Source organism: Amblyomma maculatum, chromosome 1, assembly GCF_055883805.1.
Source record: "Amblyomma maculatum isolate TAMU_Amacu chromosome 1, ASM5588380v1, whole genome shotgun sequence".
Classification (NCBI taxonomy): Eukaryota; Metazoa; Arthropoda; class Arachnida; order Ixodida; family Ixodidae; genus Amblyomma; species Amblyomma maculatum.
Genome location: NC_139344.1, coordinates 270,214,517 through 270,237,632, shown reverse-complemented (window position 1 = coordinate 270,237,632; position 23,116 = coordinate 270,214,517). Strand labels below are relative to the sequence as shown.

The following is a 23,116-nucleotide window of genomic DNA, read 5'->3' as shown; positions in this document are numbered from 1 at the left end:
ATATAGCATTTTAGAGGAAATCTCACTGCTACATTACGAAGATGGCAGAGTGAGTGAGCAATAACGCTATTTCGTTTCCGGCAGGGTTTAACGCGACGGGGCCTAGATATCCCACGTAAGAACGTCGAGATCTCTACTCTTCTCCGCCTCGAGGGTCTGCTGAACAGCCTATAGTTGCTAGAAGATGGCACAAGTGCAGAAACGTCGGCATCTCAAGTTCGTAGTTTGCACAAACAAGCAGAATAGCTCGTCCTCTTTTTCTAAAGTTTCCGCTCGTCAGTAAACGAACAAAAATGAAGACCGTTTCCGCTCATCGCCAATGCTTACATTCATAACCGCGGACAGACGAATATGGGTGGGGAGACCCCTATTCTAACTAACAGACCAGCGCATGCCAAAAAAAGCAATATGCTTTTGTTAGAATGAACCACACATGTTCTTAGTGACACTGCCAAGAACGTTAACGTCATAAGTACGATGATTACGTAAAAGCTTCACAGTAAATAAATGAATATCAGCAAGACTTTCCGAAGGCGTTATTCAGTGAAAATTTAGTAGCTATAAACACATTAAACGTCATTACCCGAGATAACCGTTGCTGTCTTTTTGGAATGCCTTGGAACGTTTTTGTTTTGTTACCCCCCCCCCCCCCCCCCCCCATATATATACCTACTAACTCTAAAACTTTCAAAAACTTTCAATGCTTAGCAACTCTGAATTTAGTATATAAGGCCTTGCGCCAGCTAGCATAAGTTCAATCTAAAACTTCAAAACACTGTAGTGCAATAGAAGACGAGAACACGGTAATAAAAAGAACTCCTCCTCTTTTCCCCCGTCTTCTTCTGCGATAGTGTTTTGAAGCTATGAACCAATAAGCCGAAAAAGCCACGCACTTAATCTCCTTTTTCTGCAGGTGTTCCGTTGTGCGCGTTCAGTTTGTGCGTTCGGAAAAGGCACCATGTCTGCTACAGAAGCAGTTAGCGGATTCTACCCCTTAGACTACTTATTGAGATTCCGCGAGAAAAGCGAACAAGATTCGTGCATTGTCATGCGAAAACCACCGCCCACGATGAGAAATGTGACTTTGCAGTCGACTGCATATGTCCCACGTTCTACCATGCGCAACAGGTAGTGCGTTTTCCATATGTCCTACATGGCGAATAATTGAGATGTCAGCGCTGGGAAGAATATTTCTATGAATAAAAAGACTCCTCAGAGCTCCGAAGTGAAATAAACATTTTATATAGCAAATACTTCAATTCTTTTAAAGTTTTAAGTTATAGGCATATATTGGATATCTAAGCGCATATTTTAAGGAAATATTACTGCTACATTCCACTATTGCCCAAAAGAGAAAAAGAAATGATAGGAACTAAATAAAGTAAATAGTCTAAAAAAAATTTGCGACGATTGAAACGCGGTTTTGAAACTAGGCCACATCTTATTTCTGGAGCGTTTTTATTTTTCACTCATTTTTTAACCGGATGTACCTTAACAACAGCTGCCAACATAAAGGGAGGGCATCAAGTTATGCACTCAGAAGGAGCAAGGTCTTGTTTCTGCTTGTTTAATAGGAATTTTAATGCAAAAGCATTGGTACCCACATTCTTGGATTTCACCAGAGTGGCTCTGAAGCCTCCTTCGAGCAACCACGAAAAAAAAATAATAATAATAAACTCGCAGTAGTGGGTTTTAAACACAGACTGAGGCTCTTCATCTCCTCAGACAAAAGTACACTGAAGACCCCAATTTCGACTCTGTAATCCTAATAAAAGCGTATAGAGCACCCGTTAAATAATTATCGAAACATGGCAAATCAAAGCTGAACAAAGCAAAACATAGATAAACGAGCGCCAAATAATGCCTCCGCGAATATTTCTGTGCTTAGCCAAGATAAGCCGCCGCTTGATATTTATATTTAGCCTGGTACAGGTGACGCGCATCTCGACTCATCTGCCCCTTTTTGTTGCACTTTTGACTGAATTGTACAGTCCCAGTTGTGCTTCCGCAAATCATGTTTATAGGTCCGGCCACAACCGACCGGCGACTAGGGGCTATTTATTGGTACGTCGTGTTAAATCAGACACCGCTTTTTAAAATTTATAGCCGTCTGATACAACATCCAGCCGCAGGTATGCCGCTACTTTTAACATCAACATCACGTGTGAAATATTAAGGTCAGCAAGTTCACTACCTGCTACCCGCTTACAATGTGTCTCTGCCTCTCGCTCCCTCTCCTCCTCTGCAGGCCGGTGCGTATATGCCGGACGGGAAATATTCCATGGGCGCGTGAGAAGACGAACACCCTGCCAGCAGATCTCCTGCGACATCCGTAAGAAGGAAGTCACCATTGAAGGGTAGGTTTGCCACACCTTTTCACTCGCTTATAAGTATTTGATAGCGCAATTATGCTACTCTCAGACCAATTTCAATTTCATAATACTCTAGAAACAAAGGTGGGTTTAGGGGCCTCAGAGCTCACATATATTCTAACGGAAGCAGAGAGAGTTCGTGTGCCAATTAGTTTGAACATTTTATGGTAGCCTTGTGACTATCATCTGGAGTCGCAAACGTAAACACAGCAAGAAAACATTTTCTCACGCAATCGAGGTAGGTTTTACTTAAATGTCGCATGCTATCGAGCTTTTCAATTTTGTTCACAGCAGAAATATTGGGCTTCCTTGCATTTATCTTTTCTTGTTTCACTTTCTTTTGGTTCCTCACTTTTCATTGGTCGATACTGCGAGGCGACTTGGAACTGCATGATTTTATTAGGCGGGATATGAAGAGATATTTGCATTCATTTTTTGGCATCGGCTCATTCTTGCGCAGTATAATGGGTGCCTAATAAGTATACGTATAAGCAGAAAACTTGATCACTCCTACTTTATTTACAAATGCTCAGAGCCGGCTTAAAATAAGGCGCCAGGGCTGAAGCCGTCTGCTGAGGAGAACGTCGCCGTACGGCTACATTTTGCAGCGATTCCTATTTGTGTTCGATTTTTATGTAGCATTATTTAAATCATTGTATAGCTGTTTCTTTCCTGTTTAGCGTTTTATGCTCAAAAATTACTGTGTATTTTTTTTTCATTACTCGTTGTATTTGGTCTTACATTTTCATACTTTATTTGTATATCCCATTCACGCAATACTCCCATGTAAAAGGAGCATGTGAGTTATTTGAATCAATCAATCAATCAATAAATAAATAAATAATAACAATAATAAACAATTTTTTTTATTTAGTGACGTTAGAGAAATTCATGAAGCCAATACTTTTCACCTTTCTCAGGTGAAACTGGTAAGCATCGCAAGTTGCGTTTGCACTTGCGCTGATCCTAATGTATTTTTCTTTACGGCTGCAGTGCTGATAAAGAAGTTATAGCTGTTGTTGGCACGTTTCTTCCAGAATGGAAATTGCGTATGTGATGCTTCGAGGTATTCAAGAAGATGCCAGTTATATCTGGTGTGAAAGGGGGCCCTTTGGTGCAACAACAATGCATAGAGGTATTCCGCGGAGAACGGTGAACATTACAGGTCCAGGGTAAGCGTCACCGTGCAGATGCCACGGAAGCAGTGCTGTTAAGGAACAGCTTCCTCGAAAATTCATTCTCTAGCTTATTCCAGCTGCGTTAACGTTTGCCCGAGAGCACACGCCTTAATTATAGCCAATAAAATTTTATTTCCAAGTTTTCTCGCCAATCAGTTCAGTCCATTGATCTTCACACCGTGGTGGCTCTGTGGTTAGGGTGATCGAATGCTTATATGGACGCGGGTTTGGTCACGGACGTGGCAGCCGCTTTTCGATGGAGGCGAAAAGCAAGGCACTCGCGTACTGTGTGATGTCAATGTACGTTAAAATACCCCATGCGGTTGCCCTTCACTACGGCGTCTCTCACAGCCTAAGTCGCTTTCGCTTTGAGACTCCAAACTCCATAAACCAAACCACTGATCTTCGAGGGCCACCCAGTGGAGATCAGTAATTCAAACACGTTACGCTCCTACCGACATGTACCGGTTGACATTCTTTTCAAGTGAGTAGGGGGCTTCTGGGATACACACAATCGATGTCGACGCACGCATTTTCACCACGAAATCGGCTGGTGGAGGCGGTACCCATACTTTGTTCTAGGCCGTCCTTAGCTGATGAACGCTCCGTTTTTCTGGATAATGGTTTCTTTCTGATTATGATGCATCACCGCAACTCCAGTTTTGTTTAATATCAATTTTACCGGTGTGGTTGCTCTAGAATATTGCATCAAGCTGTTATAGAAACATTGAAGTGGATGGTTTAACCTTCGGCTGCGCGGCGAAGGATTCCTTTCAAGGCTCGTCGTTTGCGCGTAGGTAAGACTTCCGTGGGAAGCCGAAGGGCAACATTTCTGTCGACAGCACCAACTTTTATAGCAGAAACCTAGCTGTGTTCACGAGGGGAAATCTACAAGTGTATTGATCATTATAGTGAAATCTTACATCATGCGAAAACATTTCATCCATAAGAAAATTCCCGTTTAAAAATGCAGATAGCTCTGTCTTCACTGTCACTTGAAAGCCTGCAGAGCTGCTGGTTTAGTTTGGTTTTTAAGTTTTAACGTCCCAAAACAACTCAGGCTGTGAGAGAGGCCGTAGTGTAGGAATCCGGAAATTTCGACCGAATGGGGTTCTTTAACGTGCACTGACATCGCACAACATACGGGCGCCACTCCGCTTCGCCTCCAACGAAGCGCAGCAGCCGGCGGTCGGGATCGAACCTGGGTACTCAGGCACAATGGTCGGGTATCTTGCTCACTGCACAACCGCGGCGGTGCGACTGCAGATCCGAGTGTAAGCTTTAGCTCTGTGGAATTCTCGTGGCATATTTGTAAAATAAAGCGCATTTATCCTGCGTTTCTTTGCTCCCAGGTGCGGACCACTGCCCGAACTTCGGCCGGGATGCGAGCTTAAACGAGGGCGGTCCTACTACCCAGACTGCTGCCCGAAGGTTATCTGCCGCTAGCAAATTTCAGGAAACAAAGTTCCGATTGTATGCTCAATCAAAACCATGCCTCTTGTTGTCTTGTTTTTCTTCGGCCTCGCAAGGCCTGTTGCTCTCTCTTTTGTTCTACTTCGTGGAGGCTGTAAGCGTACATTTCAAATAGTGTGCGCGGAAACGAAGTGAGCGCCTCATTAAAATGCAAGTCATAATAACGTTTGTAGCTCAACTCTTTCTTGGCGGAAAGTAATATGACGCAGCAGCCGGCGCACATCATTTGCATGCTTACTAGCCTCTAGGCTTTCACTTTTAAACGGCGTTGGTAGTCTAGACTTGAATGCGAATGAATCCTTCGTCGTGCAAGCGCGCGCATGACTGCACATCAGGCGTTTTAAACAGGTTCAGATATCTTATGGAAGCGGCGTATAAATGTAGACGCAGATGCACGTGACATCGCGTCCGGCAGCAGATGAGGATGACGAAGAAAGCCAAGTATTCTATCCCAGTCGGATAGTCACCTTTGAGGTATTTGCGTTCGGCGCGCCGGCAAAAGGGCCGGAATCTCACAGAACAGCGCAATAAACGCGTCTCTTGTGCCGCACCTCGCCCGTACGGATCTGCGTCAAAATCGAGGCGACGAACAATCGCGCCCCGGTCTCCCTTTTGCCCTGCCTATCTGTGCTGATGTTTCGCAGGCACAGAGGAAACGATGTCCCCCCGTGACGGGCATGAAACGGTGTCATCCGGGGAATGTTAATTGGGCGGACATACGGACCCGTTAACGAAGACGGCGGTGACACGTCCGGCGCGCGGTGCACCAGATGCATGGCAATGAGCCGCCGGCGCGTGATGAGCCATAGCACGCGACGCCACACGCGGTTTCAGAGTCGCCGCCGCAGTTCCCAGCGCACGTGTCTCGGAGGCCGATTCTTGGCGCCACCCGACGCGCGTCCTCAGCCTGGTGACACAGACGGCCTTGAGATGAGCGGAAGGCACCCCATGACGCCCCTTTGAAGCCCAGCATTCCTCGTGATAACGCCGCGCCCTCGCTCCTCGAAGGCTCCGCTCGGCACCTCGGCGAGCGTGTTCGACACGAAGTGGTGTGGTCCTCTGCCAGAGAGTGCGATGCCAGAGTCGATTCCGGCCCTCGCCCTGGCCGCGATGTTGGCCGTGGGCCACTGCTGGACCATCGGGACCGGCTATCGCGCTGATATGGAGATGCAACTGGTCAACGGTAAGAGATCGACCGACGCGCCGGCCGGCGATTCGCGCGCGCGCTGCACTACGCCGTCGCGCGTCCTTGGAGCGCGCGCGCCTATCGCCGGAGCTCCGGCTGTCCATGGGGTTGCACGCGGGCCGCAACTCCCTCTTGTACAGCGAAACATGTGTGTATTGATCGCCTTAATCTCAACAACAACGCTCCTTGTTTATACGGGGAGTTATACGACCACGCTTTAGCCTCATTGAGCATGTCCCTCTTTGCAATTTTAAGCTCGTAGCTGGCTGCGACAGAAGAAAAAAGCAAGAAAACGACACCTGGTCAATTAAACGCCGTAGTGATGCAAAAAATCACAGAGAGATACATTGCTAATGATGGTATTGCTTGCATAGCTCGTTGCTCAACGTCGGCTTTAGTTTATGGTGAAACAGACGGGTCGACCTGGAAACATCGTATCCAGGCAACCGGTGGTGTTACCTACGGTAAAGGGTAATAGCAGCGTAACTACAAAATGCAAAATAACGAGCGCAGTGTTTCTGACTTCTGCATTCTGTTTTCTTGCTTTGCCGTTGGGCCGTTTTTACGCCGAGAATAAACGCAATAAAGTGCAAAACAAAATGAACGAGCGGTCGCGTTTCAACGCCTTGCAAAAGTTTGTTCGCATTGTAATTATCTGCTAAATGGTGTCGTGGGCGCTTTATAACAATGCTGACTTAGGTTCATTAAGTAGAAATAATGTTGTCCTCTTTTGTGTGCAACGAGAGGAGCAGAATATTTAAAAGTGGTGCGCTAGGTTTTAGGCTATATATATTGCAAATATTCTAAACGTTAAAACTTTACTTATTCAAGCACTCACTTTTCGCTGCTAATTCTCTGAGTGTCTCGCGTTATACGTATAGGATGATGCGTTGCACATTTGTTTTACCAGTGCGTGGTCTCGTTACTACGGCAATCTACCTGCCGGCATTTGTTTGTTTGTTTGTTTGTTTGCTTGTTTGTTTGCTTGTTTGTTCGTTGCGATGCATGAATGGCTAGTTTTGCTTGCAGTCTTTTTTGTTCTAGTTGTTCAACGGCGTCGTAATAGTTAGCATTCTTGAGCAAATGCGGCCGCAACAACCATCTTTGCAGTAGATGGATTAACTTAATCGAGGCGCGTGTATACGAAGGACCCGACAATTCGTGATCGGAATGTGAAATCAAACTGGCGTGGACGACTATACAAGAGTGAGTAGTGTGCCATGCCTCGATGAAATCAGCTTTGCGTTTTTGTTGGCCGATTGCACCGTCAACCAGGACGCGGAAAGTTAGAAAGCGGAGATCCTCGCTTTTTTTCATGTGAGAAACACTCCGCTATACCTTGCACGGTTGTTCGTTTTAACCAGAGAGAAATATGCGAAGATCACTCTCCAAGTCTCAATGAAACGTCGCCATCATGTGCAAATAAGTTGAATCGCAGGCTCTATTGCGTGATCGCACAATGCGTGCTCCGGTCTTATATTGTAATTTCCATAATAATACCACATTCTGAGAGAAAAATGTCTACCACTCAAGTTTACCGTCCACTACAGAACGCACGTTTCACTTTTTATATGTTAGCTTCACTCCTGAAACTTGATTTCTTTTTATTCTGATTTCAAAATTTCATATATTACCCATATTTATTGACAAATTAATAAAAATATAGTAGCCATTAAAAAGCATTTAGTTGGACATTTACTTGGGTAAAAGGCAATCAGTTGCGCATCCATTTTTCTTTTTACCTCCCAGAAAAATGAGGCAACTGGAATCATCCATGCTTTCAACAACGACCTTATCGTTCTTATGCAGTCTACGCCTGCTCCCCACCCAAGATCAAAAATGATTCAACATTTCCACCTACGCACTACGCCCAAAGTAAGGCGAGGCGCCCTCCAGTTGTGCCATGTCTGCGCTGTCGAAATGCTAGCTCCTCTTGTGAACGCCCGTTGCATTTAAAACAGCTCCGTTGTGCAAACACTGCGGCCAATATTTTCTTCGCACCCACGCGAGCACTTTCATTGATTCTAACCGTGGATACGCACGCCGCGTCACGTATGCGCCCTGCGCTCGAGGGCCGAGCGCGGGCACCAGGCTCCTCGAGTGGCATTGACTGCGTCTTCCCACACCTGCGACGCGGACAGGTTCGTGCCTTTTCGAAAACATCACCATTCCTGCCGGAGAGAGCCTACGCCAGGAATCCCCCTGCCGGAGGGTGACCTGCATCGAGCACCACAAGGCAGTCTTCATCCAAGAGTAAGCATTCGCGCTCGGTGACAATGGAGCGTGCGGAGTTGCGCCGCCTTTCCCTCACCATTCCCACTTACGCTGTTTTTTTTTTTGTTTTTTTTTTTTCTTTTCTTCTACGTAAGGAGAAAGCGTACCGGCCGCGCCTGACGGCCGTAACGGAACTGGCTTACGATGGCAAGCCCTTCCTGTTCGCATGTTACTCCGGAAATACAAACGCCCTGCAGTCGATATTTATGGACTGGCCTGTTTTGAACGTTATTCTTGGGTGTGTACGCGCCGTGCCTTTTTCGATGCATTTCTTCTTCCGTCTCCGCTTGCTTTCGGCAAGCATCCTAGACGAACGTCTCTCAGCAGCTAAGACGCGAATGACAAAAGCCACGGCGACCACTGGGTCCTGGTATTGCCTTATCGACATGCCTACGTGAACAGGTGCGAAACATAACGAGAAATACCAGCGCAATATTGCATCTCGGCGAGATCTGTGATTCCTAGCACCACGTAGTGCGCATAGATTTCCCCTTGTGAGCTTGATAACACGTAGCACTATTAAGCACTCCCATAAAGGCGGAACACAAAAGTCTCGGTCTTGCCATCTGGGGCGCGTTTTTTGGTTACCAGCTATTTGACAAAAATGCCGACCTATTCGAGAATGTTGTAAGGAGGAATTTTTTAAAAATGCAAAAGTAGTAGTGATTTGGAGCATGGTCAGTCTAAATAAGAAATAAGTAAGCTAGCACTTCGGGCTCCGCTTTAGTTTCAGTTCGAGACTCGGTTTTCAAGGTCAAGCAGGCTTCAGGCAAATATAGACGACATCGGTGATGGGGGCCTTAGTGCTAGCGCCCTATAAAGTTTAGAGGTCGCTTAACGCACTCTAAGGGGTCCCTGGGATAACGGTGCGTCCTGGATCCATTGCAAATGAATGGAAGACGATGAAGACGGCGACGCGAAGCAGAGCGCGATAAACTCTAAGTTAAACACGTGGGATGTTCGATTGCGGCGATGGCGTAGCGGTCCAATATTGTGACTAGAGCAGCTGAGTTGTTCGTGCCGCTGCAGGTTGGTGACGACTCGCTCGCGGACACAGTGTGTTTTATTTTGGTTTATTTCATAGCAAAAAGGCAGACATTAGTGAAATTGATAAGTGGGGACCCTGAATTCTACAGCGCACTGAAAGCCCAAACGCTCAAACGAGATTCAAGTGGCAGTGCTTGCGTTAGCATTAGTATTTCGAACGGTCCAATCCGGCAGTCACAGTAGGACGCGCATTACCCTCTCTCCACTCAAACCATTCATATCATCACCACTTCAGTATTTCTTCTCCCACTTTGTCATCAGCCAGCCGGTATTTTAGATGGACGGATGAATGCATATGTCTGACATGGGGCCTTTAGTGCTAACAAAGTAAAAAAAAAAAATGCAGGAGATCAAAGCAGATGGCACGAGTGTTGTGTACACGGTAATAACCATCATGCGAGCATTGTTTCTTCTCTAGCTGGCACTGCAAACGGAGAAGCAAGTGGTGCGTAATATAACCAGTACTCTCGAAATAGCCATATCAAGTATACATTGATAGCTATAAGGCATGGTATGTACCGTCCGCAGCAGGTATTATGTTTACTGAAAAGCGCGTTGAGCAACCTCATCTTTGACAGATACGAGCTTAAAGAAGAGCGTTCTAGTCACTTCTCGGCTCCCCTATTTCAACCTCAGCAATGTTTTGGACAAGACACTCGTTGATATCGGTTCGCAGAAAGCCACCTGCGGTTCTCTATGGTAGCTTCGCAATGAGGGGCCGGCCGAGCATTGTTTTTGATTCTACCATAAACATGCACGCGACAGTCAGTGACGGGCTTGCGGGTTCGTTTAACTGCGGCAGTAAGTAGCAAAAAAGTAAAGAAAAAACTTGGTGTAATGAAGTCTAATTCAGTGCCGTTGCCGTTGTATTTCATTGGGCACGTTTCAAAGCACACCAAAGTAGCTTGAAGTAGAAGGTGGTGTTAAATGCCTGATTCTCTCCAGCTTTGATAAGGCTCTATCGAATTAACAAACTTGTTTCTCTCTTTCTTTCGTTATCTTCGTTTTTTTTTTTTTCTTTTCATTACTTTCTCTTCCTTCCACTCTCTATCTCTCTTTTTCTTCTCATTCATTTTCTTCAAACTTTCGCAACTTTCGAAGAGACAGCTTTTCGGTGAACACTTATTCGTGGTCTATCTTTTCAAGAAGGCGCGTGTGAGCCGCGTCCGCTGTCGCAATGCGCCCAACGGAAACCACACGCGACGGAAGTCATTACGCAGCGAAACGAACGCTGCACGCAACGCTCAATTTACGGCGAGCGGAGAACTTTCGGTATGCATATAAGCCACGCGCTATCGTAGTCTGTCGTCTGCGAGAGGCATGGCGCTGAAGTCTTGTTCCACGCCTGAAAAATCGTTAGCAGTTTGAGCTGATCGCCGGGAGTTCCGTGTCGCAACGAAGGGACGCGTCCAAAGAGAAGGATGGAGCTTAAGTAATTGCAGCGGACCGCGCCTCTTTCCAAATAACATCTTTAGGGTCAAGGTAAGTGCATACTCCTCTAGGACTTTATTTCAAGTCGTTACTTTGCACGCCGAACAAGGAGTTATCAGACTAATAAGGCGCGATAAAGGAAAGGCACTTTAGTAGGGGTCTTCAGAAATCATTAAGTCGGGTTGTTTACGCTTGCTGAGCACCCTTTCTCTTGTCATCTTGATCATGCCACCGCCATAGTTCCAGTGTCTCCATCCCCTCAACGAGAATGTGGAGCACTTCAAGTATAGTTATTTATATAGCATTAACTTTATACAGGTCGTATCGCATTTTGAACGAAGGAATTCTATAAAGGTATGAGGCTTGGCTGGTTGGTAAACCATTCTTTGGCATAAAGTACGAATAAAGGAATGGAAGAGATAAGACGACCGAGAAGCGCTACCCCTCAGTCTCTCAGTAACGTTCTCTCACATGCAAAGACAGTCATTTTTTACTGCAGGGCTTTGGGGCTTTGGAAAATGTATAAATCGCCAAATTGCTTGAATTTCATCCCAGTTAAATCGGCGTAAAAGCCGTGCATGCTGTGTTTAAACGTCTATATCATAAATACGCTAACAACAACTTTTAGTGAGGAGCCTGTCTTGAATAACATCTGGCGAAGAGGAAGTGCCGGTATTTCGTTAAGAGTCAAACTGAGAGCTAAGCTATTAGTGTTTGATGTCGACCAAACAGAGGAGAAATGGTAAGTGCCGACTAAGGATGCCAACAACTTTATTTTGCATTGGGATGACAAAAAGGTTCAATGACAGGCGAGACTTCGTATCCGAAGAAAGGAGAACACGCAGCGCTGCCTTTTCAGCAGGAATAGCGGCCACAATATCCCGGCAAAGAGTATTGTTACCGTATTCCTATCAATTAAAATAGTATGGACATTGTCTCGATCACGCTAAACGGGCCTTGCTCATTTACAGAATGCTATGTCTGTTGTGCACTCTTAATCTGGTTCTAAATGCGTTGTAGAAACGTTCCAGTTATAAGTGTAACGTCCAAGTTATTGTTACGCTTATTACTAAATATTTTACGATGTGTGTGGAACCGGATTAAAAGTTATATAGACTAGTCATTCAGCATTTAGCATTTTCAGAGGTTTATTTTGTGTGCCTGAACATATGTCAAACTCTAAAGCAGAGTGCTACAGCATTTAATTAATATAGTGCGTCCCTCATATTCGTAGTCAGGCAACATTTCAAAATCTCCGTAGCAGCACTTTTCCTGCTTGAATGTAACTGTATTTACTAAGCAGGAAATGCTTTCAGATGCCATTCTCGGGAAGCTCAGCGAAAGTCGTCCGGGAACTCGGCATGGAGTAGAACTTGTAACAAAACGTCTAAGCTTTTTCCTACAAGTGGCATCCAGCTGGAGAAATTTCAGTGTCAAGCAAGATTGGAACCCCTGGTGCTGCATTCAGAGCAGCTTCTTTTATGTTGCCTTACGTCACCCGGCCATCGCAGCAGTTGCTCGGGCTGTGTGTCCTATCTAGTGGTATCTTGCACTGGCTGCTTTAATTTGTCCTCTCTGTCGTATCTCATGTGTTTATTTTCCGCTTATAAAGCCAACGCAAACGGCACTCTGTTCCGCTAGGAGAGAGACGTGGAATGGCGGAGGCTCTTAAGCCTCTAACCAGCCTGGGAGGCCACGCGTGCTGGCATATTTATGGAAGCGGGCGAACGTCACGATCTGTCAGCAGACAACAAGACCTGGGCTCGAATTCCGAGTTTTCGTCGCTTTCAGAGGTGTCGTTTTAGCTTTTTTTTACCTCATCTGATGATTGGTGGAAACGCCAGAACCGAAAGTGGTGGTAACCAAATTGACATCCGGTTCCGGTGGTTCCACCAGTCAGATGACTCGAGGTGAATGCGAAAACGACACTTCTGAAAACGACGCAAACTTGGAATACAGGCCCCGACCAATAAGGTCGCGGACATGCCACCTTCGTCCATAAGGCATCATTAAGAAACGCTGTGCCTGCGTACTGCAACGCTTTCGAGCTTACGGTAGCAGCGTTGCGTAGGAAAACTCACGCCATGCGTGGAAATAAAACGAAAAGAGTACTTACACTGTGAACTAAAGGTCGGTGCATGTCTTATATCGCTTAACTTTGTGAAAGCAACTGATTTTATGTAAACAAAATTTCAATGTTTTACACGTACAGGTACTAGTAGCGCCGACAGACGCAGACAAAAGAAAAAGAACGAACACCTTCCTAAATGGATCATTAACTTACACAACAAAGGACTGCACGATTCCATGTTTTCGTCCGGATTCGAATCCACGATCTCTGGGTCGCCAGCCAGGCACGTTACCGACTAAATCTTTTTTTTTTTTCTTTATTGCCGGTCAACAGAGTGCATGCAGGCATAAAAATCGCTAGCCTACCTTTGGCTAAAACGATAGATTAAAACTGTTTTTATTTTAATCAATCCGTCGGCCACATGCAGCAACTGAGGTTGCTTAGGGCGATACGGAGAACATCTCTGAAAAATGATACACTTTCAATGAATTTGTCTCTGACAGATCGTCCATTTTCTTCGGTGTACCTAAATGCCGTCCGCGTTTTCCAAATGCTGTGGAGGCCCAGCACCATAACCATGTTGTATGGGACTTCGTCACTTTGTACGGGTAGAAACCGGATGCCGTAAGGATTATTGGGCAGCATGCTTTCAGGTGCCATTCTCGAAAAGCTCATGCGAACGTCGTCCGGGAACTGCGGCGAATTTCAAGCGTAACATGGAGTCCAACTTGTTACAAAATTTCTAAAGCACTGGTAAATGCGTTTTGGAGCGTTAAAAGTAATTTCGCAAGACGAATTAAAGTGCCACGAGCAAAAAAGCGCCGCTTACCCTCCGCAGTATGTGCAGAACGGTTCCACTTCTCGTATTGATTGTTTCGCCTTTGCCACACACGCATTTAACGCACGATGTGGCGCATCGCGTAAACCCAGAATGATTTTCTGCATTGGCTCTTGGCAGCGCAGAAAGTGGGGATTTGCCAATGGTGTCGGTATACGATGACAGCGCCTGCGTCGTCCGGCGTGGTCCAGTTGTGGTACGAATGTCGGGCGCAGAGTTGATATATTAAAGGCCCGTATGCTGCCGACTTTACTGCGCTCGCTCATATAAGGAGGTTATCTTCATTCATCTCAACCGCCGTCCCACCTATGTGCCGGAGAGCCCCTTCCTCTACGCACACCTGCTTACGAACTCCAGAGCAAAAGGATGCATTAATTAACTGTGTGTGAATATTTGAAAACAAAAACTGTAAGTATGGGCTATGGACACTGTGTTTCCCCCCTGTCCCAAAGGTCAAATTGAGTAGCCGAATCAGAACTGAAGGCCCGGAGCGAAATAGTGATGCAGAGTATTTATACTGTCCCTCCGCTTTGAATCCGCCCAGTCAGTGGTAGGTTGCCGCAGCAATTTGTGTTTATTTAATGTCATTTATGTAGTCGTTCTGTGGCAGTGGCATTCACATGCGACGTAAGTGCATTAACTATTAATTGTGCTAACGATTACCATTGCGTCCATCATTGCGAGGAACAGCTGGCGCTGATAGCTCGATGGGCCTGGTGAGGGTGGGCGGCTGCAATTGTTTTATGGAACTGGCCGTTATAGACCGACTATCGCTCTTATTTTGTTGACGCGAGCTCGTTTAGATGGATGGTAAAAGAATATTTCTAGACAGGACCTTTTCTTTATTTTATTTTTTTCGCTGAGTTACAGCCTCGCCTTAGCGTGTGGTACAAAGCAAATCGAACGTTTCTCACCTTGTGGCAGCTTTAAAAGGGGGGGGGGGGGGGGGGTAATCAACTTTAAACTTTTATGCAGAACACAAAGCCACACCGCAGTTCTCCTTAACGCCAGTTTCGCTGCGCACCCGTCACGCCGTGACCACGGTGTTTAGGTACATATGTGTTCGACATTCGAGGACGATGGAGCGCCGGGCAGGCTTGCGGCCGCTCTGGCTATTCAGTATACCCGTGCGTATGAGTGCACGCTTGTCCTGCTATACCTGCTATACCAGCAGCTGAAAGAAACATCTGCGTAATGATCTTTACTCACATAAGCGGAAGGCTGCGGTGGTTCTATAGCTTCGCTTGGCGACTTCGGCTTCCATACATAAATCTCTGGTCATCCACGAAGAGAGCTTCATCGAGGGAAATGAGAAATACTATAGTAGCTACTTTTCTGTTATTTACATGAAGTTAAAACAGGTGCCAGCTTAGCGTAATTCTGATCTCTGAACGGTAGGGTTGCCGTTGTAGTTGTGCCCTTAGATAACAGCACATACCCATGAGGGGGATTGGTCACACATGGTATTATGCTGCCTGATATGGGAACACGCGCACGCGCACGCGCACACGCACGCACGCACGCACGCACACACACACACACACACACACACACACACACACACACACACACACACACACACACACACACACACACACACACACACACACACACACACACACACACACACACACACACACACACACACACACACACACACACACACACACACACACACACACACACACACACACACACACACACACACACACACACACACACACACACACACACACACACACACACACACACACACACACACACACACACACACACACACACACACACACACACACACACACGTATATATATTGTTACGGGGTTACAAGCGAGAACACAGCACAACATGGCGACAGGGTGAAAGATGATTTAATGTCTGGCCTAGCGCGAGGGCTCCTCCCGCGCCACTGCCGATCTTCTTCTTCGTAACACTATATATATTTATATATACATATATATACACACCACTGAAAAATAATGTTAACAAGTGGAGTCAAACCCGCGTATTTCGGCGTTCAAATATGTAGAGTTAATATTGCTACGGAAGCAACGGGAATGGCGGGCGTTAATTGCGCTCTTATTCGTTTTAATAATTTTCTGCTATTTGTCGCTAGGTGCTCAGAGAAACCTACTGTTGAGAGAACAGAACCATGCGTCAGCTTATCCTTAACACACACTTGTATAAAAAGAAACGCAGTTAAACTGTGGAGGGGAGGAAGAAGAAAAAAGAAAGTTTTCTGTTTCTTCTTTTTCCATGTTGCCTAACTGACCGAGGTGAATCAGTACTTTCTTAATAATTTCTCTTTAAGTCAGCAGAGAAATATTCAGCATACCGAATTGAAAGCAGTGATTTCAGTGAGAAATAGAAGAACTGCATGATGATCTACACGTTAAGTATCTCAGCTACTCCACGTTGTCTTTGCACTGGAAGGTAAAAAAAAAAAAAAAAGGAACAAAGCAATGCTATTTTCCCACTATCTATGCAAGGGGCGGCAGAGAATGCTGATTTGGAGCGCTTCTTTGAGTTAATTCAACATCTTCTAACTTGATCGGCTGGTGTCACGAGGGAAGCCACAGCCCAGCACGAGAGGAGTAAAGGAAAGATAAGGACGCGGCCACCGCCAGACCGAGCTAGGCTGTCACCCCGCGCGCCTCTCGGGCTGCGTCGCTTGCTCGGTCCACCCGGCCCTTTCGACTTACTCGGCAGGCTCTCCCCCGTCGGCTGACTCCCAGGTAAGGCCTCTTCCCATCATGTCTACGCACACGGGCCGCACTTCCAGCGGTTGGTGTAGGATTCGCTCTCCTCGAGGCGTGTTTTGGGGCATCGTCCGCCCGCGGTTAGGCCTACGTGGCGCGCGCCTCAGCGAGCACCGGCGGCCGTTGGATGTCTCCAGGCCCTTGTGCCACTAGCATTGCCTATTGCGCGCCGAGTCTCCTTACCCCTCAGGGACTTTTTAAAGCTACAGCTTTACTTACCTGCCCCACTGATCAAAAGACCCGTCGGCGACGTACTACCTTCGGGGTCCGTCAGCAGCAGTCCGAAGAGAGCGGGCGCAGGGAGAGGTGCGGTTTTTCGAACATGCATGCTTGCTAGGGCATGCGCCGTTTCGGGTGTCCGACGAGCGAGCGGCGCATAACTGGAGGGAGTCCGTGGTGCTCCTTTCGCGCACGGCAGATATATCCCTTGAAAGTCGCAATAATGGGTCGACATACGGAATATTTCGAAGAAACGTGCGCGCTTTTGTAGATGCCAGCAAGCACGGAGTGTAGGCCCTGTCGGCGCTGTGCAATGTGAAGAGGATCCTGTGGTCTTTGTGGTCGTGCCCACGCTTTCGCATTCTCCCACCTAAAGAGTCTTGGGTGTCTTAGCGAATTTTTTTAAATCCCTGTTGACAGCCTGCTGCGATGAATAGGTGCGCAAGCCCGAAGGATCCCGGTCGTTTTACTACCACGCCAGCTGTTATCTTGCCAAGCGTAAAGGAGCCAGATGTTTTTGCCTGGCGCCAGTATCACTTAATGTTTTTGTCTTATACGCATATGCCGAATTAGGGCTGCTTGTTAGTAGGATAGGTCTTTAACTTTCAACGTCTTTTGGCGATAGCATCATCGCTCCCCGCTAACGGTGCCCGGGCATTCGCGGTCGAACATGCACCATTTTAGAATACGCCGTTTTAGAGAAATTGAGGAATTTTTTCACTTGCCAATACAACTCCTCGGTGCATAACGAGGCTACTCCTCCTCCAGAGTGCACCGAAATCTCTGCAGATGGTTTTTTTTTTTTTTCGTAATTATCATTCATTGAGATGAAGCCGCCGATGCCAGGAGCCCAACTGCGACTCTAGTTCTCAGCAGCAGAGCACAGTGCCCATTAAGCCACCCTAGTGGACCGGGTTGAACCTTTAACTGTTATTTACGTGCCACATCAGCACTGTTACGTATCGGGCTGACGGTTCCTGATTTCTTTCCGCCGCCTTTGATTCTCACCATGCACCGATATTCCAGTGCACATTTTGAGTTTCAGATTTTTTTATTGATCAAAGTTCGCCTTTTGTTTTTTGATATTCTTTTACGACCCGCCGACACGGTTTCCGAGGCGTTCGAGACACGTTTTCCCTGACGCGGTGTTGTCGAAGCTGCTTCTGCCTGTTTTGAGACACATTGTTTAGCTCATGGCAACCTTTTCAACACGGACAACTGTAGTCAGTTGCGTCGCAGGCCCTTCGTAAGGTAATATAAATCTAAGGTTCCAAAAGCATCAGGCCAGTATCTTTCCGAAAAGTAAGCTTGGCGCCTAGAGACGGACTTCTAGAGGTTGGCTCAAGATTCGCTATACAGCTAAATTTAATCAGCGGTTCCAAAGTTGAATCAATTTAAATATTTCGTTCAAGAGCGCGCGAAGTAGCAGCTGTGAGAAATTAGAGGGCACTCGTTTTCTTTCGCGTCGCTGTAACCTAGAAATAAGCGGGATAGGAGCACCATCCAGGAGTTGCAACTGAAGAACAGATATCGTACCTAGGCTTCTTCACCCATGAAATGCCTGCGAACAGCGATACTATTGCTGGGAACACGAGCCAGCAAGGTCTTTGTACCAGTAGATTCTTCCAATACGAAGTATGGGATTTCGAAGTATGGGATGCGAAAGCCTGAGCGTTGCGGGGGCACACGGTGCATCACGTTTGCTCTCATTATCACTAAGTAAATGCATCGTCATTTTCATTGCTAATGCTATCACTGTAATTTTTCATTAACTGCAGTGTCATTGCTACTATCATCCTCATTGTAGACAAGCAAGAAGAGTTATGATTTGTGTTTCGCAAAGAAACAAAACGTAGGCTTGACAATATCGATAAAGACAAGTACAGAGCTGTCGTATAACGGGCGCATGTCGAGCGTCTCCGGCTCGACGAAGTGCTCCACTAAGCGTTCGCCGAGTGATGAAAAGAAGTACGCGACTCAGAATGAAATCAAAGAAAGTACAAAAATGAAGTAACGAATGACACTGACATAATTTGTTGAGCATTACAGGCAATCGTATGGGTGACGATAGATCAATGAAGAGGGGTTTTAAAGTACGTCCTTGTCCCGCACGCCGAAGCTAGAAGACGTAACTAAAAGAGGGCTGGAGATGCCAATCAGAAATTGAAAGAGCTATTAAAGAGTTGAGCGCTGGAAAATCCCCTGGTCCTGAAGGATTAGGTGCTGTCTTCTATAAACGTTTCAAAGGAGTATTCACTGGGGTTTTTTCTTGCGTCTTTACCGAAGTTGAGGACACAAAGAAAATGCCACCGTCATTTAGAACAGCCCATGGGGTTTTAATTCTATATTGCTGTCGGTTGGGGCTTGTCGTCCGATAAGCATCATAAAGCGCTAACCGTATGAGGCAATCAATTCGCGTGACGCCGTCGCGCGGTGGGCTGAGGACCGCCAAAGCATTGCCGCTCGTTGCTGTCGCTCAGCTTCTCGGTTTTTAGAAGATTTCGCCCGGAAGCAGTTCGCGAGCCAGCCAATCGCAGAATGCGTTTCAAGTGCTAAACTTCCACTCTGGATTTTTTTTTTTTTTTTTTTTTTTTTCACGGGTGAAGTTTGTTTTCCTATTCCGGTTTGGGCGAAGAACCTGGTGCCATGCAGACGCTCACTTCGTCTGATCCGTCAATTCCGTAAACGCTTGGTATGGTACTAAAAGAAAAAAAAAAGACTAGTGTGGCTAGATAATCTTAATTTTCGAAAGGAGCAGGATAAAGTCACTGCCTGCAATCCAATTCGGTATCGCAGTGTAGCAGCGCACCGCTGCGCTATGACCCTTTGAAATGCGACGCGTTACAAGAAATTTCATCAGTGTTTTATCGTACTTCATGTTGTCTAGTGTTACAAACGGGATATAGCGTAGTTTCACTCCCCTTGACCGAACGACGAGGCGACGGTAAGAGAGCAGCGCTGAAAACGCGCCTCTTTGTCGCTTAGCCCGTCGCTCCGTGCGACATGTGCACCAGCGGCAACGACAGGCGTTGGTGCCGGCGCCGCGCGACGTATCGTCAGAGGTTATCGCCACATACGGTTACCGCTTAAATGTTCATAATAAAGTGTCTACGAAGATCCTTACCAGAAGAGTGGAAAATGTTATAAAGACCTTGTAGGGCTACATCAAACATGCGGCGTTAAAAGCAGCACCATCGGAACAAATGTGCACATTACAAGAACTGTTCTTGAATGCTGTGACGCCTTCGTAGAACGAATTATGATGCAGCTTGGTCTTGCGAATGCTTTCGATAGCGTCGCACGAAATTTCTTTTCGCAATACCAATACGTGTATATGTTGGCTCAATGATATCACGAGGTGTGCGGATGGCGTATGAAAACTATGTTGCACGTATCATTTGCGAATAAGCAGTTATCAGAATGTGTGCCTGTCTGTTCTTCAGTCCTGCTAAGTTGTCCGCTCTTACCTATGCTTTCTGTTATTTATCTTGAGCAGTTTCTGTTATCATTAACACATATTGAGCATGTCTGCGATTTCACTCTCCCGTCTATACGCAGGTAAAAGTACTTGCTTACGCGGGTGATATCGCCGTTTTTTGCGCACGTCGGGAAAGCGTTAAACAAGTCGTTCAAGTGGCGGGCGGCTACTGCAAAAAGACGGTGCGAAATCAATTGGGAGAAGAGCATTAGTTATTGGTACGGTGAATGGGGTAATACAACGGCAATGTTTGCTAATATGCGGTGGACGACGGTTCTGGCGAAGTACTTGGGTGTACCCTTAGAGTATTATAAGAGCAGCAGATAGTTGTCGAACGACACAACGCAAAAGAGAAAGCAAAAAACAGTTGGGTGGAAAGGGTGCGACTTCTCAGTGTTCGCACGTGCAAATGTGTGCAATGCGTTTTTATTGCCAAAATTTGGTATTTGTTGCAATTTTTATGCATCTCCCGCTCGAACGTTCAGAAACTGCACATAGTATTTCCAGTTTTTATTTGAAGCTCAAATTGGGCGCAAACTAGCCGCAATAATTTGTTTCTTCCCATGAAAAGGGGTGGCCTTGGTCTTTACAACTTGCTTCTGAGACAAGTTGTGTCACGATTCTTTTTTTTTTTTTTTTAGCGATCAAACAGACCCTTTGTTGCGCACAATCCTGCAGATGCGCTTAGGTAATGTGATACCGAACTTTTTTGTGTTAGGTATCCGGCCAGAAATTGCGCTGTCACCGGATTTTTACGAGGAGAAGTTGTTCTTGCCTTACAAATTTTGCGTGCACATTTTTCGGTGGAATATCTTAGTACTGTACCCAGGAAAAAATCTATAAGGACTTGCTCAACCTCTACAAAGAGGTTGAGCAAGTGTGGAGAACCAGGACAAGATGTCCTAAAGAGCGTTAGGAAGGAGCCGGTTAAGCCGACCGTCAGATCGTTTTTCTTCAAGCTTCACTCTGGTACCCGTCCCGTAAAAACCGAGGCTTAATGATAAAGGTATATTTGTACCTTGGACCCTCAACTGCACAATCTGTAAAAAACCAGAGACCATTGATCACGTTATTATAGACTACCGATTAGGACATGTAGACGCGCGCTGACGTGCTTGAGGTAAGAGGGTTCAAGTAGGGTGCTGGCTCAAGGGAAGCCTTGTAATGCGGTAATGTGATAAACTGTTGCCCTAATCTTTATTTTAATTTTTTTTAATCGTCCATCTACGTGCTGCCCATTCCTACTGAGCCCGAAGTTATCGACTTCAGCCCGGACTCGATAGTGTTATTAGGGGCTCAATGCAAGAAAGAACGCAGTGGAAAAAAAAAAAAAAAAAAAAAGCTTGATGTTTTGGCAGTCTGCAATTTGCCAAAATTCTGCTGTCTGTGGTGTTATAAAACTGAACCTTGAATATCGCTTTCTAGCATTCTCTTCAAGACAACAGTGATAATGATGATGAATCAACATTTATTGGGCCCGAAAAAATACGATGGTGGACGCAGGCGCCAGACGGACCTAGTTGCGGGGCCCATATGCTCCCAGCAGCTCCTGGCCCCTGTCCGTCAGTGCGAGCTGAATCATGAGATACCCGCTCACATATCGCCTTTTAAATTTTTGTACTTATGCGTTAAATAGATATGCCACTCCCGCTCTGTTTTTGACCTTTGTTTGCTTTTTTTTTTTTTTAACGCTTGGCATCTACAGTTAGAACGCGCGTTTCTTTCTTGCCTCTGATGATACATTATTAACACGAGCATTCAAATCCGGACATGATGCTGCTCCCCCACATTTTTGGTGCCATCCTATTTTTCACCCTCAGTCGTCACACACACACACAAAAAAAAACAACAACAAGAAAACAAGCATTTCTCGCTTCTTTCTTCTTCTCTGCCGCAGGTGCACCACGTACTACTGCCCGTCGGTGAACTGCCGTATGGAAACCCAGGAGGGACTCTATCCATCCTGCTGCCCAAGACCTGTTTATGTCGGGACCTGAGGGCGCCTCTCGCCTCCCGCAGTCATGTACACAGCTTAGAAGCACTCCCCAAAAACAAGATCATTCATGACAAGAAAGCAAAACAATTGTACCTTTTGAAGCCTCGCAATAGATGTATGTCATTACGCGTTTCCGCTTTCTTGTTTTCTTCTGCGTCGCTGTCATTTATATCACATTGGACGCACGAAACCGACGGAATTAAACCAGCGTCCTTGGGATCGACTACTGATCCCTAAGACCAGGGTTCGATCTCTGCCGCTACAACCACTTTTCGATGGAGGCGAAGCGCAAGGCGTCCCGTGCGAAGTTAGCGCACGGTAACGAACCTCAGGCGACCTAATTTACGCGGGGCCTTCCACTACAGCGTTTTTCATAGCCTGCGTTGCTTCGGGACGTTAAATCCTATTAACCAAACCAAAGGCTTTAAACACATACTATTTGTATAAGGCTGCTCAGTTTTACTCTTAAAAGGCTTTGCTGCTAGTGGCTAATACCCAAGTCAGCCACTCCGTTCCTTCGAATGTCTCAGTTAAAGATAAGACAACCCCGCCGTGGTGGCGCAGTGGTTAGGGCGCTCGAATGTCATCATTAAGGATGCGGGATCGAATCTCGGCCGCGGCGGCCGATTTTCGAAAGAGGCGAAAAGCAAGGCGCCCTATAGGGTATTTGCCAGGGTTCTAGCAGGCTGATTCTGACATAACCGTCCCATGTGAAACGAGACCAAAGTTGGCAGCTCCTGCCAGCCCACACCCTAGTTTCACGTGGGGTGTGACGTCACAGCGTCACGTGGGTAAG

General features: G+C 46.3%; 1 protein-coding gene across 1 annotated transcript; it reads left to right on the top strand.

The window, feature by feature from the left end:
• The first annotated feature begins 5,852 nt into the window (after positions 1-5,852).
• Positions 5,853-22,450, top strand: LOC146206516 (complement inhibitor CirpT4-like). The gene is made up of 3 exons (XM_084591247.1): positions 5,853-6,206; positions 8,351-8,462; positions 22,222-22,450. The coding sequence occupies exons 1-3, from the start codon at positions 6,098-6,100 to the stop codon at positions 22,319-22,321; spliced, it is 321 nt and encodes a 106-aa protein (XP_084447373.1). The 5' UTR covers positions 5,853-6,097; the 3' UTR covers positions 22,322-22,450.
• Positions 22,451-23,116: the final 666 nt, after the last annotated feature.

What these genes read in the sequence shown, in the direction of transcription:
- LOC146206516 (XM_084591247.1), top strand. Translation starts at nt 6,098, where the DNA reads ATGCCAGAGTCGATTCCGGCCCTCGCCCTGGCCGCGATGTTGGCCGTG. An exon ending in GGAGATGCAACTGGTCAACG is followed by an intron (nt 6,207 to 8,350) that starts GTAAGAGATCGA and finishes CGACGCGGACAG; the next exon opens with GTTCGTGCCTTTTCGAAAAC. An exon ending in AAGGCAGTCTTCATCCAAGA is followed by an intron (nt 8,463 to 22,221) that starts GTAAGCATTCGC and finishes TCTCTGCCGCAG; the next exon opens with GTGCACCACGTACTACTGCC.